Source organism: Lampris incognitus, chromosome 7 (assembly GCF_029633865.1).
Source record: "Lampris incognitus isolate fLamInc1 chromosome 7, fLamInc1.hap2, whole genome shotgun sequence".
Classification (NCBI taxonomy): domain Eukaryota; kingdom Metazoa; phylum Chordata; class Actinopteri; order Lampriformes; family Lampridae; genus Lampris; species Lampris incognitus.
In genome coordinates, this window is record NC_079217.1 from 17,372,857 (window position 1) to 17,392,745 (window position 19,889).

At 45.5% G+C, this 19,889-nt stretch overlaps 1 protein-coding gene across 3 annotated transcripts in view; it reads left to right on the forward strand.

The window, feature by feature from the left end:
• fat3a (FAT atypical cadherin 3a) overlaps window positions 1-19,889 on the forward strand; it is a 178,180-nt gene that overhangs the window by 130,244 nt on the left and 28,047 nt on the right. For 2 of the 3 annotated variants that reach the window (XM_056283301.1, XM_056283302.1), the window contains exons 15-21: window positions 970-1,362; window positions 1,935-2,149; window positions 6,497-6,634; window positions 10,990-11,133; window positions 12,803-13,000; window positions 15,585-16,386; window positions 18,522-18,656. In XM_056283301.1, coding sequence (XP_056139276.1) covers window positions 970-1,362; window positions 1,935-2,149; window positions 6,497-6,634; window positions 10,990-11,133; window positions 12,803-13,000; window positions 15,585-16,386; window positions 18,522-18,656 — 2,025 coding nt within the window. The remainder of the gene's footprint in view (window positions 1-969; window positions 1,363-1,934; window positions 2,150-6,496; window positions 6,635-10,989; window positions 11,134-12,802; window positions 13,001-15,584; window positions 16,387-18,521; window positions 18,657-19,889) is intronic. The other variant, XM_056283303.1, reaches the window with a different exon arrangement.

Below are 19,889 nucleotides of genomic sequence, written 5' to 3' on the forward strand. Positions count from 1 at the left end.
CAATCTGTAATTTATTCAAGCCAGGCTGTTGAATCATGATATTCTTCCATGCTGCTTCATTTTTTATTTTGTCTCAATCTGTGCGGACGGAGTATATAATTGGAAGACGGTGGCGGTACAGGGAAAGAACTTACCACCACCAGATTTCATTCATCCAAGTTAACCAAGGAGGAATGCATAGCCCCGATAATAGGCATCCCTCTTCATCCATCACGAAAATGACAATACGCTGCACGACAGAGTCTTTAAAGGGTATGAGAGGAGCTGATTTGTTAGACAAGGTTTAAGCCAGCCCCAACTCTCTGCTAATAATGTATTTATCCTAATCCATCCCTGCACCAGGACTGCACTTGTGTCCCAGGTGACCAAATTACCAAAATTATATTTGATACACCCACATGAGTCCGCACTTGTGCCTTTAGCAAAGGATCTTGAGTTGTGGCTCCATAGAAACCACAAAGTCCGAAAGCAAACCAGTATTTCAAAGGTCAAAGAGGGTTGAATCAGTTCATCTGGATACAACATTTACTATCAGATACAGTTCATTCCTCATCTAAGTGACCTCTTCAGTCTGACTGAAGATTCAAACTTCTGTTATTTTCTTACATGCATCAAAAAAGTCTCAAAGTTTTATTTTGTTCCTGGACCCGATTTGGCCCAAACTGACCAGCTAGTTTTGGTCAAGCTCTTATATTAGTTTGATTGGGTCTGGTTTTGCTCGTATAGACTTTTTATGGACTTAAGGGCAGAGAAGGCAGCCCTGTTTTCTCTGAATCCACTTTCATAAAGAAAAAAAGGGGGGGGGGGTTCCACAAACGTCGCTGACCATGTGAAAGGCTTACATGACAATTGCAAGTACAGGTTTGGTCTGGGTCTGTGCTGAATCATGTTTTACCTGTATTTGTACTTCCATGCCTAGTCTAGTCTGTTCAGAAGCTGAACCTTCATCCTTGTCTGCTCTCCACCCAGCTGGCCCCAGCCGAAAAGTGGTCTACTCCCTGGCCGACTCTGTGGGAGGTTCCTTCTCCATCGACAAGTCCTCGGGCATTGTTGTTCTGGAGCGCGTTCTTGATCGTGAGGTCCAGCCAACATATCAAATCATTGTGAGAGCCTCTGACCAGGGTCTGCCGCTGCATCAGTCCTCGCTGGTCAACGTCACTATCACTGTGCTGGATATCAACGATAACCCCCCGGTGTTTGAACGCCGCGATCAGCTAGCAACGGTGCCGGAGGACGTGGGAGTGGGCATTGAAGTTCTCAGAGTCTATGCTGCCAGCAAGGACATAGGGACGAATGCAGAAATTACCTACAGCATCCGCTCAGGCAATGAGCATGGGAAGTTTCACATCCACCCCATCATTGGTGAGTATGAACAACTGATTAACACACCGAATCAAATCTATAAAAAGCAGACATACAACAGAGCTAATGAACAATACAGTTAATCAACATGTTAAAGGTGTGTGCGAATAGCATCAATGTTGACATTGTTGGTTCTGTATATGCCATTTCTTGACATTTTGACATTACATTTAAATGAATAATAGGATGGGGACTCTCCAATTGATTGTGGTACTGGGTTCCATTGATGTGATGCTCTAAAGGAGACTACGGCCTGGCTAAATGCAGTTCTCCCGAGTGGGCTTGTGCAGGCCCCGCTAGCCTCACCTCTAGGGAAATAATTGGGGGGGAAAGGGGGGAAATTCCACACCACAAAAATGAAATGTGACAACTCATATTGGTAACACAATGTATTGTCAGTGTATTTTGATATAACAGCTATCTAACACATTTGTACAACTGTACATGTTTTTTGATCTCCTCATCTTTTTTCACAAAATTCCTCTTTATTCTGAGCTGGATAAAAATATGATCTTTCTCACACTCTTTGTCTCTGTCTCTCTACTTCTCACTCTTTCTCCCTCCCTCCTCAGGGGCCATCTTGGTTTCCAAGCCTCTGGACTACGAGATATGCAGGGACTACTTCCTAACAGTGGAGGCACGCGATGGTGGCACCCCACCTCTCAGTGCCATCACGACAGTGAACATCAACGTGACAGACGTGAATGACAACGCACCCATGTTCAGCCGTGACGTCTATACTGCTGTGGTGTCTGAGGACGCTGCCATCGGAGAGTCTGTAGTCAAGGTAGACAGACCTTTTTGTGAGCTCCCAGCAGTGAATCGGGTCACTTGCCCGTAATTGCTATAATAAGCATCAGAATTGTGGGTCTTTACGTAACAAAACTGAAGGTGAGAGACAGCAGAGGAACAGCTTATTTTGGCCAGTTAAGATAAGGATTTATTTGATACAGTTTAGATAACTTGTCAGTTTTGTCTTGACCTATTACCATAGATTGCACAACATTGCAGCACACACACAATCATGATAGGTTTGATGGTTGGGCAAACAGAAAAACAAAAACAAGGGTGTCCGGGTAGTGTAGTGGTCTATTCCGTTTCCTACCAACACGGGGATTGCCGGTTCGAATCCCCATGTTACCTCTGGTCGGGCATCTCTACAGACACAATTGCCCATGTCTGCGGGTGGGAAGCCGGATGTGGGCATGTGTCCTGGTCGCTGCGCTAGCACCTCCTCTGGTCGGTCGGGGTGCCTATTCGGGGGAGGGGGGAACAGCGGGGAATGGCGTGATCCTCCCACGCGCTACGTCCCCCTGGCGAAACTCCTCTCTGTCAGGTGAAAAGAAGTGGCTGGTGACTCCACATGTGTCGGCGGAGGCATGTGGTAGTGTGCAGCCCTCCCCGGATCGGCAGAGGGGGGGGGCAGCAACCGGGACAATCGGAAGAGTGGGGTAATTGGTCAAGTACAACTGGGGAGAAAAAGGGGGATACAATTTAAAAAAATAAAACAAAGATACAGTTATGGTTTGTTGGATAATCTATAACCTGATCACTCAAGCAATCCCTTTTTATTTTATGAACTGGCTGCCATCAATATCAATAGGGTCCACTGTGACATAGTTTTTAATATTTGCAAAGCACTTAAATTTTTCTGTTACTGTCACAACAGAGGGTTTCAGACACATGGAGGTTTCGATTGCATGTAGCGTCCCATTTCCTTTGAGTTCCTTTTCCTTTCCTATAACACACATTAGATCCACGTCAGTCCAACAAAGACTTGGAAGTTTTTGATATTGAAGAATTTCATTTAGCCTGAAGATGAGCTGACACCACAGTGCTTTGTCTTTGATGAGCTGGTGGAAGAGCTGACAGGGTAGCAGAGTGTGTGGAGTCAAGTCTATAGGGGTGCATGCAGTTCCACAGGCCCGGGTGCTAATTACTGCTATTACACCATCCCTTGGCACAGCTGTCTGGCAAAATTGTGTGTGTGTGTGTGTGTGTGTGTGTGTGTGTGTGTGTGTGTGTGTGTGTGTGTGTGTGTGTGTCTAAAGTCACTTAAATCGAAGCAATGTTGCTGTCATTCCCCAGAAAATTGCACAAGCTTATAAATAAAAAGTTGGCTGCATCAGCGCAATAAATACTACTGGCTCCATCCAAAAAAAAAAAATCATCCATACACACATTTGGCGACTGCGATCAGATAATTCATTGTTTTCCTTTGTTCACTGCCGTGCCAATAGAAACTTGGAGACTGTTTTTGCATCAGCAACTTGCTCACTAACTCACTTTAGACGAGGCTGTGCACACCATAGCCACTGTATTCAATAGTCATTACTTGCGTACATTTTACAAACTCCACATCAAGTCAAGTCAGTTTTATTTGTATAGCCCAATATCACACATTACAAATTTGCCTCAGGGGGCTTTACAGTAGCACAACATCCTGTCCTTAGATCCCTGTATCGGATAAGGAACAACTTCCTTAAAAACCCCTTTAACAGGGAGAAAAAATAGGAAGAAAGCTCAGGGAGAGCAACGGAGGAGGGATCTCTCCCAAGATGGACAACATGCAATGGATGTTGTGTTTACACAATTTACACAATACAACCTTGAAAGAGGATAACAGAATTATAATAGAATTATAAAATATATGAAAAATAGGATGAGGATGATGCCAAGTAGTGTCCAAACACCCCCGGAACAGTCCAGGACCCGAGTCATGCAAACACCACCATCATTTAAAAAAAAAAAAAGTCATGCATCTTAGTGAGAGAAGGCTATAACATTAAAACAGGATAACTAAATTATATGGATTTATAAGTTATATAAAAAGAAAATGTGATGAGCGGGATGCCAAGCAGTGTCCAGGTGGCGACCACCATCACCATGGAAACCTGGAAGGAGGACAGACTGCACATGCACACAAGGGAGACTCACATCACACCATTCACGCACAGAACAAGAGAAAGGAGAAGACATCATTCAGAGAGAGAGCGAGAGAGAGAAGACGTGAGAGAAGAGAACAGTTTGCAATAGTCAATAATCTATAATCTTGTCGGCAGAACAGTGCTTCGTAAATTCACTGAGACAGAAATCGACCCACCATGCAGTACAGGTTCATATCTTCAATCATATCTTGGTCTTTTGGAATATGTATATATGTGTGTGTGTGTGTGTGTGTGTGTGTGTGTGTGTGTGTGTATATACAGTGCATCCGGAAAGTATTCACACCCTTTCACTTTCCCCACATTTTGTTATGTTACAGCCTTATTCCAAAATGGATTAAATTCCTTTTTTTCCTCATCAATCTACATACAGTACCCCATAATGACAAAGCAACAAAGGTTTTGTAGAAATTTTTGCAAATTTATTAAAAATAAAAAACTGAAATATTGCATGTACATAAGTATTCACACCCTTTACTCAGTACTTGGTTGAGGTACCCTTGGCAGCGATTACAGCCTCAAGTCTTCTTGGGTATGAAGCTACAAGCTTGGCGCACCTATATTTGGGGTATTTCTCCCATTCTTCTCTGCAGATCCTCTCGAGCTTTGTAAGGTTAGATGGGGAGTGTCGCTGCACAGCTATTTTCAGGTCTTTCCAGAGATGTTCAATGGGGTTCAAGTCTGGGCTCTGGCTGGGCCACTCAAGGACATTCACAGACTTGTCCCGAAGCCACTCCTTCGTTGTCTTGGCTGTGTGCTTAGCGCCGTTTTCGTGTTGAAAGGTAAACCTTCGCCCCAGTCTGAGGTCCTGAGCGCTCTGGAGCAGGTTTTCATCAAGGATCTCTCTGTACTTTGCTCCATTCATCTTTCCCTCGATCCTGACTAGTCTCCCAGTTCCTGCCGCTGAAGAACATCCCCACAGCATGATGCTGCCACCACCATGCTTCACTGTAGGGATGGTATTAGCAAGGTGGTGAGAGGTGCCTGGTTTCCTCCAGACGTGACGTTTGGCATTCAGGCCAAAGAGTTCAATCTTGGTTTCATCAGACCAGAGAATCTTGTTTCTCATGGTCTGAGAGTCCTTTAGGTGCTTTCTGGCAAACTCCAAGCAGGCTGTCATGTGCCTTTTACTGAGCAGAGGCTTCCGTCTGGCCACTCTACCATAAAGGCCTGATTGGTGGAGTGCTGCAGAGATGGTTGTCCTTCTGGAAGGTTCTCCCATCTCCACAGAGGAACGCTGGAGCTCTGTCAGAGTGACCGTCGGGTTCTTGGTCACCTCCCTGACCAAGGGCCTTCTCCCCCGATTGCTCGGTTTGGCTGGGGGTCCAGCTCTAGGAAGAGTCCTGGTGGATCCAAACTTCTTCCATTTACGAATGATGGAGACCACTGTGCTCTTCGGGACCTTCAAAGCTGTAGAAATGTTTTTGTACCCTTCCCCAGATCTGTGCCTCGATACAATCCTGTCTCGGAGGTCCACAGACAATTCCTTTGACTTCATGGCTTGGTTTCTGCTCTGACATGCACTGTGAACAGTGGGACCTTATATAGACAGGTGTGTGCCTTTCCAAATCATGTCCAATCCATTGAATTTACTAGAGGTGGACTCCAATCAAGATGTAGAAACATCTCAAGGATGATCAGTGGAAACAGGATGAACCTGAGCTCAATTTTGAGTGTCATAGCAAAGGGTGTGAATACTTGTGTACATGCAATATTTCAGTTTTTTATTTTTAATGAATTTACAAAAATTTCTACAAAACCTTTTTCACTTTGCCATTATGGGGTATTGTGTGTAGATTGATGAGGGAAAAAAAAAGGAATTTAATCCATTTTGGAATAAGGCTGTAACATAACAAAATGTGGGGAAAGTGAAGGGGTGTGAATACTTTCCGGATGCACTGTATATATGTGTGTGTGTGTGTGTGTGTGTGTATGTATATATGTGTATATATGTCTGTGTGTGTATATGTATATGTGTATATATGTTTATCTGTGTGTGTGTGTGTGTGTGTGTGTGTATATGTATATATGTACTATATATGTATGTACAATTTATAAACACGTGCTCACCAGACAGCGATGTGTCCCTGACTATGTGAACATACCTGCTCACATGAGTGTTTTGAGTTTTGTAGACCTGTAAATGTATGTTTATGTTGTGTGTGTGTGTGTGTGTGTGTGGTACCCAGCTGACGGCAGAGGACTTGGACAGCCAGGTGAATGGGGCCATCCTCTACTCTGTTGTCAGTGGAGACAGAGACAGCCAGTTCTTCATCAACCCGCTCAGTGGCATGATCAAGGTCAACAAGCAACTGGACCGTGAGACGGTAAGGGGTGAACGCCTGCTAATCCATATATATATACACACTCGCACACCCTCACGATGGCCTCAATTAGACGGGTTACCCACCCAATTTTGCCTTTGTGATTACATTTTGTTCTTGCAGAAACAAGGAATACAGAAACTTTCCACTTGTTTGCAAAAGCAGTTGAGACGGATTCAACAAACGCACATCACCCCTGGTATTATTCATAATACTCTACCAAGCAGAGGCAATATATGAAACACAGCTTGCCTTAAATTTGATTTAAAAGGAGAACGTGCCGATGAAATTTTAACAATGTGTCTATATTACTTATAATTCACAGTGCAGTGCAATATTTTAGCGAATAAAAAGTATAAAACATCTGCATTGGCATCACACCATTGCCATCTGTTTTTGGTAGACTGCGTAGTCTGCATGAATTTTTCAGTGGAAGCAGAAGCCATAGCACTCTATTAAAGCTGAGTTTCAATGGGATCCAGTGGCAGATTTAGGGGAAATGGAGCAAAAATCAATGTTTATTGCACACCAGGCATTAAAAAAAAAAAGTAATTCTGGGTCCCATCCGGACACCAGGCTTATATAGGATTAATCATGACTGCTTTTGCATAGACACAATATATCTCAGTGTAGTTGGATGCAAGGTTTTCTTAATGCATTTTTTTGTATTGTTAAGTCTACCTCAGTAGTGTACGGATTAGGTGTCTAACAGTAGCTGTTAAACAGGTGAACATTTTCCAGAATGGTCACATTCTATAAGAACCATAACACCATGGTTTTCCACACTTACCAGACACAAAATACCAAATGTTTTTTTCAAAGCCGCCCTTTTCACCGCCATGGTTTATCAAAACTGTTTGATACTGAAGCGTGTCCGGGTAGCGTAGCGGTGTATTCTGTTGCCTACCAATCCTGGTTCGAATCCCCATGTTACCTCCGGCTTGGCCGAGCGTCCCTACAGACACAATTGGCTGTGTCTGCGAGTGGGAAGCCGGATGTGGGTATGTGTCCTGGTCGCTGCACTAGTGCCTCCTCTGGTCGGTTGGGGCACCTGTTCGGGGTGGAGGGGGAACTGGGGGGAACAGCGTGATCCTCCCATGCGCTACGTCGCCCTGGTGAAACTCCTCACTGTCAGGTGAAAAGCAGCGGCTGGCGACTCCACATGTATCGGAGGAGGCATGTGGTAGTCTGCAGCCCTCCTTGGATCAGTACAGGGGGTGCAGCAGCGACTGGGGCGGCTCGGAAGAGTGGGGTAATTGGCTGGATACAATTGGGGGGAAAAGGGGGGGGAAATCCCCCTCCCCTCCAAAAAAGTGTTCGATATTGGGCCTGAACAGGGTCTACAGTAAGCTGGCTTACTATAGGCAAAATAAAAGGGCAGAATCTTCGCAGAACCTGATGAGCTCGATTCAAAATAGAGCGAGAACAGGTTTGAATGCTCTAATTTCTTACTGATAACTACCAAGTGTGCCACCGCTGTGTCAAAAAGCATCGGCCGCCCACTGCAGAGTGCAACCGTAAATGTTTTGCTCTCCTATAAGCCACGTCGCAGCACGTGTGTGAACCCAGCCTGCACCGCTGGTTATATATAGAAGCTACGGGCACACAAGCCTCTCCGGCTCTTGAGGTAATGGTAAGTTCCAGCTGGAAAAATGCGTCTTCAGTATATCAAATAAAGAAACACGCCCCGCCAAGTCAAATGCCTCGGAGTGGAGAGTGGCGGATGTATGGATTCTCTCCTAAATTGCACGTTGCATTGAAACTCCTCAACAACTGACAAAAGTAGTATCCAGATTAGTGTCTACATTAATTCAGCATTTCCCCTCACCGCCGGTTGTGATCTACAACATCTGTCCATCTGTCCACACGTTGGACGCCTACTGTCTTCAGTAGAGCGTCAGATCATTCTAAAAACCTGTTTGGTATGAAAGAGAGTAAACACAATTTGCATCGCTGGAGCACTGGGCAGACGCACTAATTCCGCCTCGACACTCGAACGGCAAAAAGGCAGAAGACATTTACCGGCGGCGTGCGCACAAACCAGCTCCGACTGTTTCTCACGCGGCACTTTTTAAGATCCGCACGGTGAAATATAGGGGGCGTTACGTGCTTACCTCCTCTACTCTGAGTTGTTTTCTTTCCCTCCTTGCTCTTTTTTTTCCTTCTCGCCCATCTTCCCTCTGCCGAGTGCTTGGAAGTGTTCGGATGTCATGTGATTCCCGTCATAAAGAATTCATGAGCGCCGTCCAAGATGGTTTGGCGGAAGCCGATCTGAGCGTGCTCAGAAAGAGAACGGAAGGGCTTGTGGGGATCAAAGCCCTGGCTGATGAAAGTGTGTTTGGGTTATCAGACAGAGAGCAGCAGCAGCGCCTCTGTTTGTGGGTGTGTGTGTATATGTGTGCGTGTGCATGCGTATGTTTGTGCAGCACGCCAACATTTTACCATATGCTTGTGTTTGCAGACTGTGTGCTTGCTGTGTGTGTGTGTGTGTGTGTGTGTGTGTGTGTGTGTGTGTGTGTGTGTGTGTGTGTGTATGCGTGTGCATGTACGTGTGTGTGTTTGTGCGGTACACCAACATTTTACCATATGCTTGTGTTTGCAGACTGTGTGCTTGCTGTGTGTGTGTTTGCATGTTTACTTCCACATCTCATTTGCATATAGGTTATTCTAATTTCTCTCCCAAGCAATTTAGGAGCGTTTACTATTGTGGCTTTTTCTTTCATAGGTTTGAGGCAACGGCTTATTATTATTTTATTTTTTTTGTCTTTGTTATTAAAATGGTTTCCAGTGTGCTTAGTTAGACCTTCATCATATTGCGTCGTATGAAAAAATAATGAAGCGGAGAGGCGTCGCACTGTGTCTCTGAGCTACTGATGCACACCGCTCATCAGGACTCGTTATCAGGGATCAAAGGGCACATCGTCAGCCAATCCACAGGCTCTTTATCAGCCACTCGGGCCCACTAGACTCAACAGTCAGCCAAATGTATGGTGAGAGGCATGGGCGAATCAGCCATAATTCTCCATTAGTGTCTGTCACCGCTGGCTAACGTGTGACCAGATTGATTTGCATGGAAATTGGTGCGTTTCGATTTTCTATGTCCAATTACGCCGAGCGTGAAATGACAGCAAATGCCCCGATAATGAAGTTACCTATAGGGAAGTCTTAAACTGGAATATGGTGGAGTCTGCGATATTAACGCATATGAAGGTGGGTTTTATAAAAGAAAAAAAAATCAGCAAAGCACAATGGCGACCCTTTGACATGTAGACTATTCAGAACTTCACCAGTCTGCAGCTGCCATGAATACAGTCCTGTTACAAGTATTAAGTCCCACTTCTATTAAGCTCCTAATAATGAGCAATATGCGGCCTGTCCAGGGTGTCTCCCCGCCTGCTGCCCAATGACTGCTGGGATAGGCTCCAGCATCCCTGCGACCCTGAGAGCAGGATCAGCGGGTTGGATAATGGATGGAATGCAAATGCTTTTTCTATTATCCATCCTTACGTGCAATTTGGGACAGCATTTCCCCTGTCACTGTTCACATGTCAGTAACACTTTTTGTAAGCGGGCGACATTCATCACATCATCAACATGGTCATTAAAAAGAAATGGAGGTGTCATCTGTAGCTGATGTGTTAAAAATGATAAACGCTGATTACTAAGCACTTCGAACTGTTTCACACAGCCTATCCGCTCCACTTTATGGAGGAGCAACTCGTGCCGTTACAGAATAAAATGCACAGTAAGTTTGGTTAGATAGATAATGGGGCACACTTCGGAACTGGCAAATGGTATTTCTTAGCTGTTGGTATTTAATGAGAGGCATCAAGGTAAAGTTTATCCTCTTCTGGCAGTTCAGTGCAACATTACCATTTTAAGGGCATGACTGCTTATGCTTTACCATCATAGGTGATAAAATATACTCATTTATTTTTGGCTGATCATCGACTGGCAGGGCGGCCCAGTGGTTAGCACTGTTGCCTCACAGCAAGACGGTCCTGGGTTCGAACCCCGGGCCGTCACAGGTCCTTTCTGTGTGGAGTTTGCATGTTCTCCCCATGTCTGCGTGGGTTTTCTCCGGGTGCACCGGTTTCCCCCCACCATCAAAAAGACACGCATGTTAGGGTTAATACTCCTGTCTGTACCCCTGAGCAAGGCAATGGAAAGAAGAGCTGGAGTTGGTCCCTGGGTGCTGCAGCTGCCCACTGTTCCTATACAATAGGATGGGTTAAACGCAGAGAACACATTTTACTGTCACCTATAATTTCATTGTAACTTACAATGACAAAATAGAATGGCTTTCCGTCTTTCTCATTTAGTTTTGGCTCATCGCTGGTTGTTTCTTGCCCCTTCAGGTTTCAGGCTACTCATTAACAGTGAGAGCACTGGACAGTGGCACGCCAGCCATGTCCTCCACAGTGACGGTCAACATAGATGTCTCGGACATCAATGACAACCCACCTACCTTCTCCCCAGCCAACCTCACCACTGTCATACAGGTAAACCCAGTGACTGGCAGCCACTGTACAGGCTGACGTGTGGTAAAATGATAAGTGGACTACATTTATACAGCGCTTTTCTAGTCTGCCGACCACTCAAAACGCTTTACAATGTACGCCTCACATTCACCCATTCACACACACACACACATTCACACACTGATGCCATGCAAGGCGCCAACGTGCTCATCAGGAGCAGTTAGGGGTTGAGTGTCTTGCTCAAAAGCACTTCGACAGGCTCTCTGGAGGAGCCGGGGATCGAACCGGTGACCTTCTGATTACTAGGCGACCCGCTCTACCTCATGAGCCATGCCGCCTACAAGATTATTGTTCAAGACGATTAAAAGTTAGGAAACTAAATTTAGGGGGCTGAATTTCTAAAGAGAAAACAATTTGGAAAAAATAAATGTTTTTTTTTTTTTTGTTACGATCAGAAAGAAAAAAATCTAAATTTACTTTCAAGCATCACAGACAATTGGCTTTGCAAAGCCAGCCCTCCAATTTGGCTTTACTCATTGTGGTCTGGCAGGGCTCCATACGCATTCGTTTGTCTTGGGGCATCGTCTGTCATCCTTTAATCTGTCAAAGCCGCAAAGCCCATGACAGAACCAGAGTGCCACATTTCCACACACACTGCTCTGATGGTGGTAGACACTGCCGCCGCCACCGCCGAGCAGTGATGTACCTTGTTATCTCTGTACACGATTTTTGCTGTCTTTGTAAATGACTTTGATGAAACTACCTCTATAGTAACGTCACCGCTAACCTCTCCTAGTGCAGGGAGCCGTCTTCTTCAAAACACGGTGCTGCTCATTGTTGTAGTCATCCTAACCGCTCCCCATAGTTTGCCGGGCTTCCAACCGCTCGGCATAATCAATTCACAGTGGATGCTTTCCAGACCGCAGCTCGCAGCACAAACCTTGTGAGGTTAGCTTGACTATGCAAGTCTAACCATCTAAAATGTAAAAAAAAAAAAAAGGCGTCTAGGTAGCATAGCGGTCTATTCCGTTGCCTACCAACACGGGGATCGCCAGTTCGAATCCTTGTGTTACCTCCGGCTTGGTTGGGCGTCCCTACAGATACACTTGGCCGTGTCTGCGGGTGGGAAGTCGGATGTGGGTATAGTGTCCTGGTCGCTGCACTAGCGCCTCCTCTGGTCGGTTGGGGCACCTGTTCGGGGGGGAACGGGGGAATAGCGTGATCCTCCCACGCGCTACGTCCCCCTGGTGAAACTCCTCATTGTCAGGTGAAAAGAAGCGGCTGGCGACTCCACATGTATCAGAGTAGCCATGTGGTAGTCTGCAGCCCTCCCCGGATCGGCAGAGGGGGTGGAGCAGCGACCGGGATGGCTCGGAAGAGTGGGGTAATTGGCCGGATACAATTGGGAAGAAAAAAGGGAAAAATCCCCCAAAAAAAACAAACAAACCAAAAAAACAAAATCACCTGTCTAGTGGCTGAAGTTTCAGCCAATACTACACAGTTTCATTAACCTTAGGCAATGGAACCAAATGCAGGAGGATACAAACACGCACACATTCAGGAAATCTCAACACGACACTTTAAAGAAAGCAAAAACCCGCATTGATTGATGATTCTACATAAGCCCGCCTTGACCGAGACCAAACATATTTGATTTATTAACGTCTACCTTCTCCCCCCACCGCCCCAGGAAAACAAGCCCATCGGCACAAGCATCCTGCAGCTGTCAGTCATTGACCAGGACTCCTCCCACAATGGTCCACCCTTTGACTTCCGCATCCTGTCGGGGAATGAAGGGGGAGAATTCATACTGGAGAGGGACGGGACGCTGATGGCCAATCAGGTTTTCAGGAGGGACCTGGCCTCTGAATATGTTATCCAGATTCAGGTAAAAGAAGAAAAATAAACGTTTTAATGCAGTCATCTGCCCGCCTTGTTTGGCACATCAAATTACCAAATGTACATCCCGAACCTGTACCTAAATCTGTCTCCAGAGCATATTCTGCACGCTTGAGTAGGGCCCTCTCTAAATAACCGCGGTTCAGTCTGCGGGGCTCATTATGCCGTAACACAAGCGACTTGATTTGATGACATTTTGGTCTGCAGTTTGTTTGCAGATGCACTTCATGTCAAGCTTTTCATTGCGCTCCCCGGTCAAGATGTTTGGATCGTTTCAGAGAGGCCATACAGAACCAGCTAGCAGCGACTAACTTTTAGTTTGGCTTGTTTTGTTTTTTTTTGTTTCGATCAGTTTGTTCTTTGTCCTACGTATTGAGTTTTTTCTCTTTCTTTACATGGTCCCTGTAATATTCAACCAGCTAACCAAGCTCCTCTGAGGTTCTTTAACTGCTCTGACTAATAGTAATGCTCGTGTGAAAGACCACTACACTACATGGCCTACATGTATGCCAGGAGAAGCAGCTTTTAGTCGTTTTGCAGCACAGCACTGCAGGAACGCCCCAACCCTTGCAGTTTTTAAACCCAGACTCGAAGCCTTATTTTGCTCAAGCTAAACGTTTTTAAAACTCAAGGTCTTATTATTATTGTGTCATTATTTCTAATCTTTTTATTTATATTTATTCTTTTACCCTTTTATCTTATATTTTAATTCCAACCCCTACTCAGATGAAGTTGGGACAGTATGTTAGGTTGAAGGTAAAGCTGAAAACAGTGATTTGTAAATGATCTTTGACCTGTATTGCAATGAAAACAGTACAACAGCACACCTGATGTTTTACCTCATGAATTTTATTTTGTGCCGTGGAATGGACTGGCGGCCTGTCCAGGGTGTCTCCCCGCCTGCCGCCCAATGACTGCTGGGATAGGCTCCAGCATCTCGCGACCCCAATTGGGACAAGCAGCTTGGATAATGGATGGATGGATGGATTTTATTTTGTTTTTCGTAATTAACACCTATTTCAATTTTGATTCTTGCAACATATTTTTTAAAAAAAGTTGGGACAGTAAAGCGTTTACCCGCTCTGTAATGCTGTCATTCCTTTTTGCAACACTTAGAAGAATTTCAGGGACTGACGACGCCGAGTGAAGTCTTAAGGTGTGCAATAGTACATGGTCTTCATTGTCGCATTTTGGGTTTCAAAATGCACCACACATTCTCTATTGGGGACAGGTTGGGGGGCTGCAGACAGGCCAGTCCAGCACCTCCACTCTCTTCTTCTGTAGCCGTGCCTTTGTAATGTGTGCAGAATGTGGTTTTGCACTGTCTTGTTGAAATATGCATGGGCATCCCTGGAAAACATGTCGTCTTGAAGGTAGCATATGTTGCTCCAAAATCTCTATGTACTTTTTCAGCGGTAATGGCGCCATCACAGAAGTGTAAGTCACCTTTGCCGAGGGCCCTATACCATGACAGACCCCGGCTTCCGGACTTGTAGCTGCTAACAGTTTGGATGGTCCTTTCTTTTTTGGTTCAGAGCACACTACATCCATTTCCTCCACACAAAAAAAAGACCCAAAATACTGATTTGTCTGACCAAAATACACGTTTCCACGGTGTGATGGTCCATCCCAGATGCCTCTGAACCCAGAGAAGTCGACGACGCTTCTGGACACGGTTAACATAAGGCTGCCTTTTGGCACAGTAAAGTTTTAACTGGCATTTGTGGATGTAACTCCTGAGCCCCTGTGGTTATATCGCTTATAGATGAATGATGGTTCTTGATGCCGTGCCGTCCGAGGGATCGGCGAGCACGGTTATTCAGCTTAGGCTTGTGCCTTTTCCCCTTCCACATCGTGATTCCTCCAGATCACTTGAATCTTTTGATTATGTTATGCACCGCAGAGGGTGAACTATCCAAACCCCTTCCTGTCTTTCTTTGAGGAACATTGTTTTTAAATATTTCAATAATTTTCTCACGCATTTGTTGGCAAACTGGGGATCCATCTCTGCTCCTAAAGGACCAGGCCTTTCCTGATGCTGCTTTTGCCCCAAATCACATCACCTGTTGACCTCATCTGTTTCAAATCACATCATCATTTGATTGTTACCTCATCTCTTGCCCTAAATTGCCCCCGTCCCAACTTTTTTTTGTGGAGTGTGTTGCAGGCCTGAATGGCAGGGATGAATGTGTGTTTACAAACCAAATGACGTTGACCAGACAAAACATGAAATATCTTGTGTTCATACTGTCTGCAACAAAATGAGAGTCAAAGTACATTTAGACATCACTGCTTTCTTTATTTGCATTTTGAATACAATCCCAACTTCTTCCGAGTTGGGTTTGTACTTTTTTAAAATTACTTCTATACAGAATTGATCTTTTATTTTGCTCTTTTTCAGTTGTGTTGTTTTAACTTCTCTGCACAGCACCTTGAATCTACCTGTGTATGAAATGTGCTTTATGAATGAAACTGCCTTGCCTTGCCTTGCCAAAGCAAATATGAATTCAATTTGTTTCGTGTATTTAATGGCGGCTCCTCCATCCTACCCATCTTGTCTCTTCGCCCTCTAGGTGAGGGATTCTGGTAAGCCGCGTCTCTCCTCATCCTCCACCCTGACGGTGCGTGTGATCGAGGAGAGTCTCCACCGGCCTGTCGCCCTGCCCCTGGAGGTGCACATTATCACCATGGAGGACGAGTTCCCGGGCGGCGTCATTGGCCAACTGCACGCCACCGATTCCGACCCCTATGATGTGCTGACCTTCGGCCACGCGCCCCCGGCCCAGCGCAGCCTCTTCAAGATAAGCCCACGTGATGGCAAGATAATCGCGCTGGGGGGGCTGGATGCTGGCCACTACTCACTCAACGCCAGTGTGAGCGACGGCCGCTTCGCCATCCCCGTCCCTGTGAGCGTGCACGTTGAGCAGGCCTCACCAGAAATGCTGCGCGAGGCGGTGACGGTGCGCTTTGAAAGTGTGGCGCCGCACGACTTCGTGGCCACGCACCTCAAGAGTGTGCTGAAGGTGCTGCAGCAGGCCGCCATCTCGCAGAAGCAGGACGAGCTGCACGTGCTCAGTCTGCAGCCCGTTGGCGGCACGCAGCAGCTTGATCTCCTGGTTGCCGTGGAAACAGTGGGGGGAGGGTTCTACAAGGCCGCCTACCTGACCCAGAAACTGAGCGCCTCACGACGGCAGCTGGAGGAGGTGCTGAGAGTTTCAGCTATCTTGGATAAGAACTGTTCAGGCCTGGAATGCCGTGGCGCACAGTGTGAGCAAAGCATCATGCTGGACTCCCACAACCTGGCAACCTACAGCACGCCTCGGGTCAGCTTTGTCTCGCCACGCTTCCACAGGACCACACGCTGCACATGCGTTGGTGAGTTGGGCCACCACTCACACTCCCAGCTTCAATTTATGAGCCATTTTTACAATCGCCGAGCAACGTGTCTATCCAACACATTTCAAACATAGTAAAATACTCATCCAACCCCAGCCCCTTCTCCATCCCCCACAAACACACACACACACACACAGTCATAACACTTGTGTGTGGTAGCATATGATAGAATCATAGCGATTCATTTTTTTGTTGTGTGTTGGCGCCCCAAGCATTTCTTTACCACCAAGCTTTCGCTTGTCTCCCAATTCTGATGATCTCACCACGTTGGGCAAGCCTGCTTTTGTGTGTGTGTGCGTGTGTGTGTGCGTGCGTGTGCACATGAGCGCATGAGAGAGGTTGCATGTGTGTGTGTGAATGAGAAATATATCTATATCTATATATCTAGATAGATAGATAGATAGATAGATAGATAGATAGATAGATAGATAGATAGATAGATAGCTATATATATAGTGTTGTTTTATCTGGAAACCATCAGTGGTGTTGATAAAAGTGCTCGACCACCTGGGCTTTAATCGAATTGGCAGCTGATGAGTGCATGATGCATGAAACAAGCTTGTTTTTCTACTATGTATTCAAGTTTTTTCCTACATCTATCTTAACACACACACACATACGTATGTATATTCCGCTCCTCATTTGTTGAGCACTTTTATCTACATCATGGATGGTTTCCAGAATATCAACACGGATACAGGAAAAAAAGTTTTATTGCATTAACCCATCTCTGCAATGCATTAAAACTTTTTCCTGTATCCGTGTTGATATTCCGCTCCTCATTAGTTGAGCACTCACAACACCATTGACCGTTTCAGGAAAAAAAACGCTATATATATATATATATATATAAAACTTTGTTAAAAGAAACACTCAACGGTAGGGAAAGTGCTCAACAAATGAGTAAAATAATCCAGTGAGTCAAGTAAATTCTTTATGAGACACTACAAGCCTGTTTCATGCTATAAGCAATCATCAGCTGTCAATCCAGGATTATATATATATATATACATATATATATATATAATCCTGGATTATTTTGCTCCTCATTTGTTGAGCACTTACCCTACCATTGGGTGTTAATTTTAATGAGGTTATATATAAATATATGAATAGTGTGAGTGCGTGCTTGTGTGTGCTTACACTGGGACTCCAGCTGGTGTCTCAGACATGAATTGATGTAACCCAAAAACACATAAACGGGACACCGGACGGGTTTGAATTTTGAGACGACACAGACCCATTTAGGTAGTGTGTGGTAACTTGTCGTTACGTGTGTGACACCCTGTTGTCCACCTTCCCAGACCAGAATCCAGTCTGGACTTTCCTCACCAGACACAATGGGATATTTTCCTCGGTATGACAGGCTCGAGGAATAGGTTTTGTGTGTGTGCGCTCGTGTGTGTCTGTACATATTTGTGCTTGACTACTCAGACACTCAGACAAACCAAAGCCCCCAGAAGATTCCATTAGCATGTGTTCATTAATCTAATTAGCGCCTCTCCTGAGAACCACTTCGGCGGAGTCTTGATTTTGGTTTCTTCCGCTGTGATTCACCTTAATGAACTCTTTCCCTTCTGCTTGCTTCTCTTTTCTTTTCTTTCCTGACATGTCCTCTCCACCGTGATTGCCTGATCAATGTTTCTCTCTCTCTCTCTCCCTCATCTTTCACTTAATCTCTCTCATCTTTTACTTACTTTCTCTCTTCTATCTTACACCCCTTTAAATAAAAAGCATGCTGTTATCTTTTTTCTCTCATTTACTGTTTCTCTGTATGGGGGCTCTTCTTTTTCCAAGCCGACTTCTCTCCTTTTTTTTGGTACGCTATCCTTGCATGACCCTAGTTCTGTCTCATCGTGTCTCACACTCTTTCTGCTCTACCTCTCTATAGATCACCCTCTCTTACACTCACTGTCTCATGCGCTATTCCTTTTCCTCCCTTCTTCCTCCCACCACCACATCTTCACTCCTGCCTCACATCTTGGTCTCAGTCCCAGGGTTGTTTATGTAGTCTGCTTGTGATCTTTCTTTTCCAGCTGACTGATATATACTCCCCCCACCCTCCCCCCCGTCTCTCCCCCCACCCCCACCCCCACCCTCTCTCTCTTCTCCAGATGGGAGCTGCCCGCCAGCCTCGGAGCTGTGTGACGAGCAGCCCTGTCCGGGAGATATGCAGTGTGTGGGCACAGGGGGCACCAGAGGGCGCTATGTATGCCAGTGCCCCCCGGGCAAGTTGGGAGAGTGCGCAGGTGTGTATATGTGTGAATACATATGTGTTTCTGTGAATACAAGTGTGCATATTTTCTGTGCACTCAAGTAGTTGTGTCTTTATGAAGACAGGGTGACACCAAGCACTTCTGTTAGCTAAATGGACAGGCTGGGCAAAAGTTTGACAAGACCATACTGGATCAGTCGAGGCTCCATGCGAGATTGGCTGAGGCCCTGGATAACAATGGCCGCCATTGGTACTGTGCCCTCACAGGGTACCGATGAAAACTGTGCAATCCACTGTGGCGACCCCTGAAAAACAGGGAACAAGCTGAAAGAAGAATATTATGTGTGTGTGTGTGTGTGTGTGTGTGTGTGTGTGTGTGTGTGTGTGTACAGGCGGATGACAAATTAAAGGAAAGACCTGAATGCTTGAACCCTAGTGAGGGGGTCCGGGGGCTCTGTTATGCGGTGAGGGAGTATTTTCCTGGCATGGTTTGGGTCTTCTTGCCTCCTCAGAGGGAAGGGTCTCTGCAAATCAATATAAAGTTATTCTGAGTGACCGCCTTTATCCTATGATGAAAGATCTCTATCCTGATAGGAGGGGTCTCTTCCAGGATGATAATGCCCCCATCCACAGGACACAAAGGGGTCACTGAATGTTTTGATGAGTATGAAAATGATGTAAATCATATGACCGGATCTCAACCCAGCTGAACGCCTATGGGAGATGTTGGACCGGCGTGTTAGACAGCGCTCTCCTCCTCCATCATCAAAACACCAGATGAGGGAATATCTTTTGGAACAATGGCATCCATCCCTCCAGTAGAGTTCAGACACTTGTAGAACCTATGACAAGCTGTTCTGGAGGCTCCTGGTGGCCCGACACCTTACTAACACACTTTATGTTGGTTTTCCTTTAATTTGTCACTCGTCTATGTGTCATTTGTTTTTGTCAACATTTATTTTTCCTTTATGGGCTTTTGCATATGAGAGGTTTTGTGTCTATGACTTTTTTCCCCTCAAACACAAACCTTTAAGTGCATTATGATGCATTATGAACACATTGTAAGTTTACCGTTACTGAATATTCTCCCATTATAAGCACATCCAAACATTCAGTTACTTGCACAGTGACGCAGTTTGAAGCCTGCATGTGTGTGTTGTGCTTTTCTGGGGGCAGTCCAGCACCTATAAAGGCCACCTCCTTTCCAGGATATCTCACGTTGACAATGTGACAGTTATGTCCGCTGTACTTTTGAGCAAGACAATAA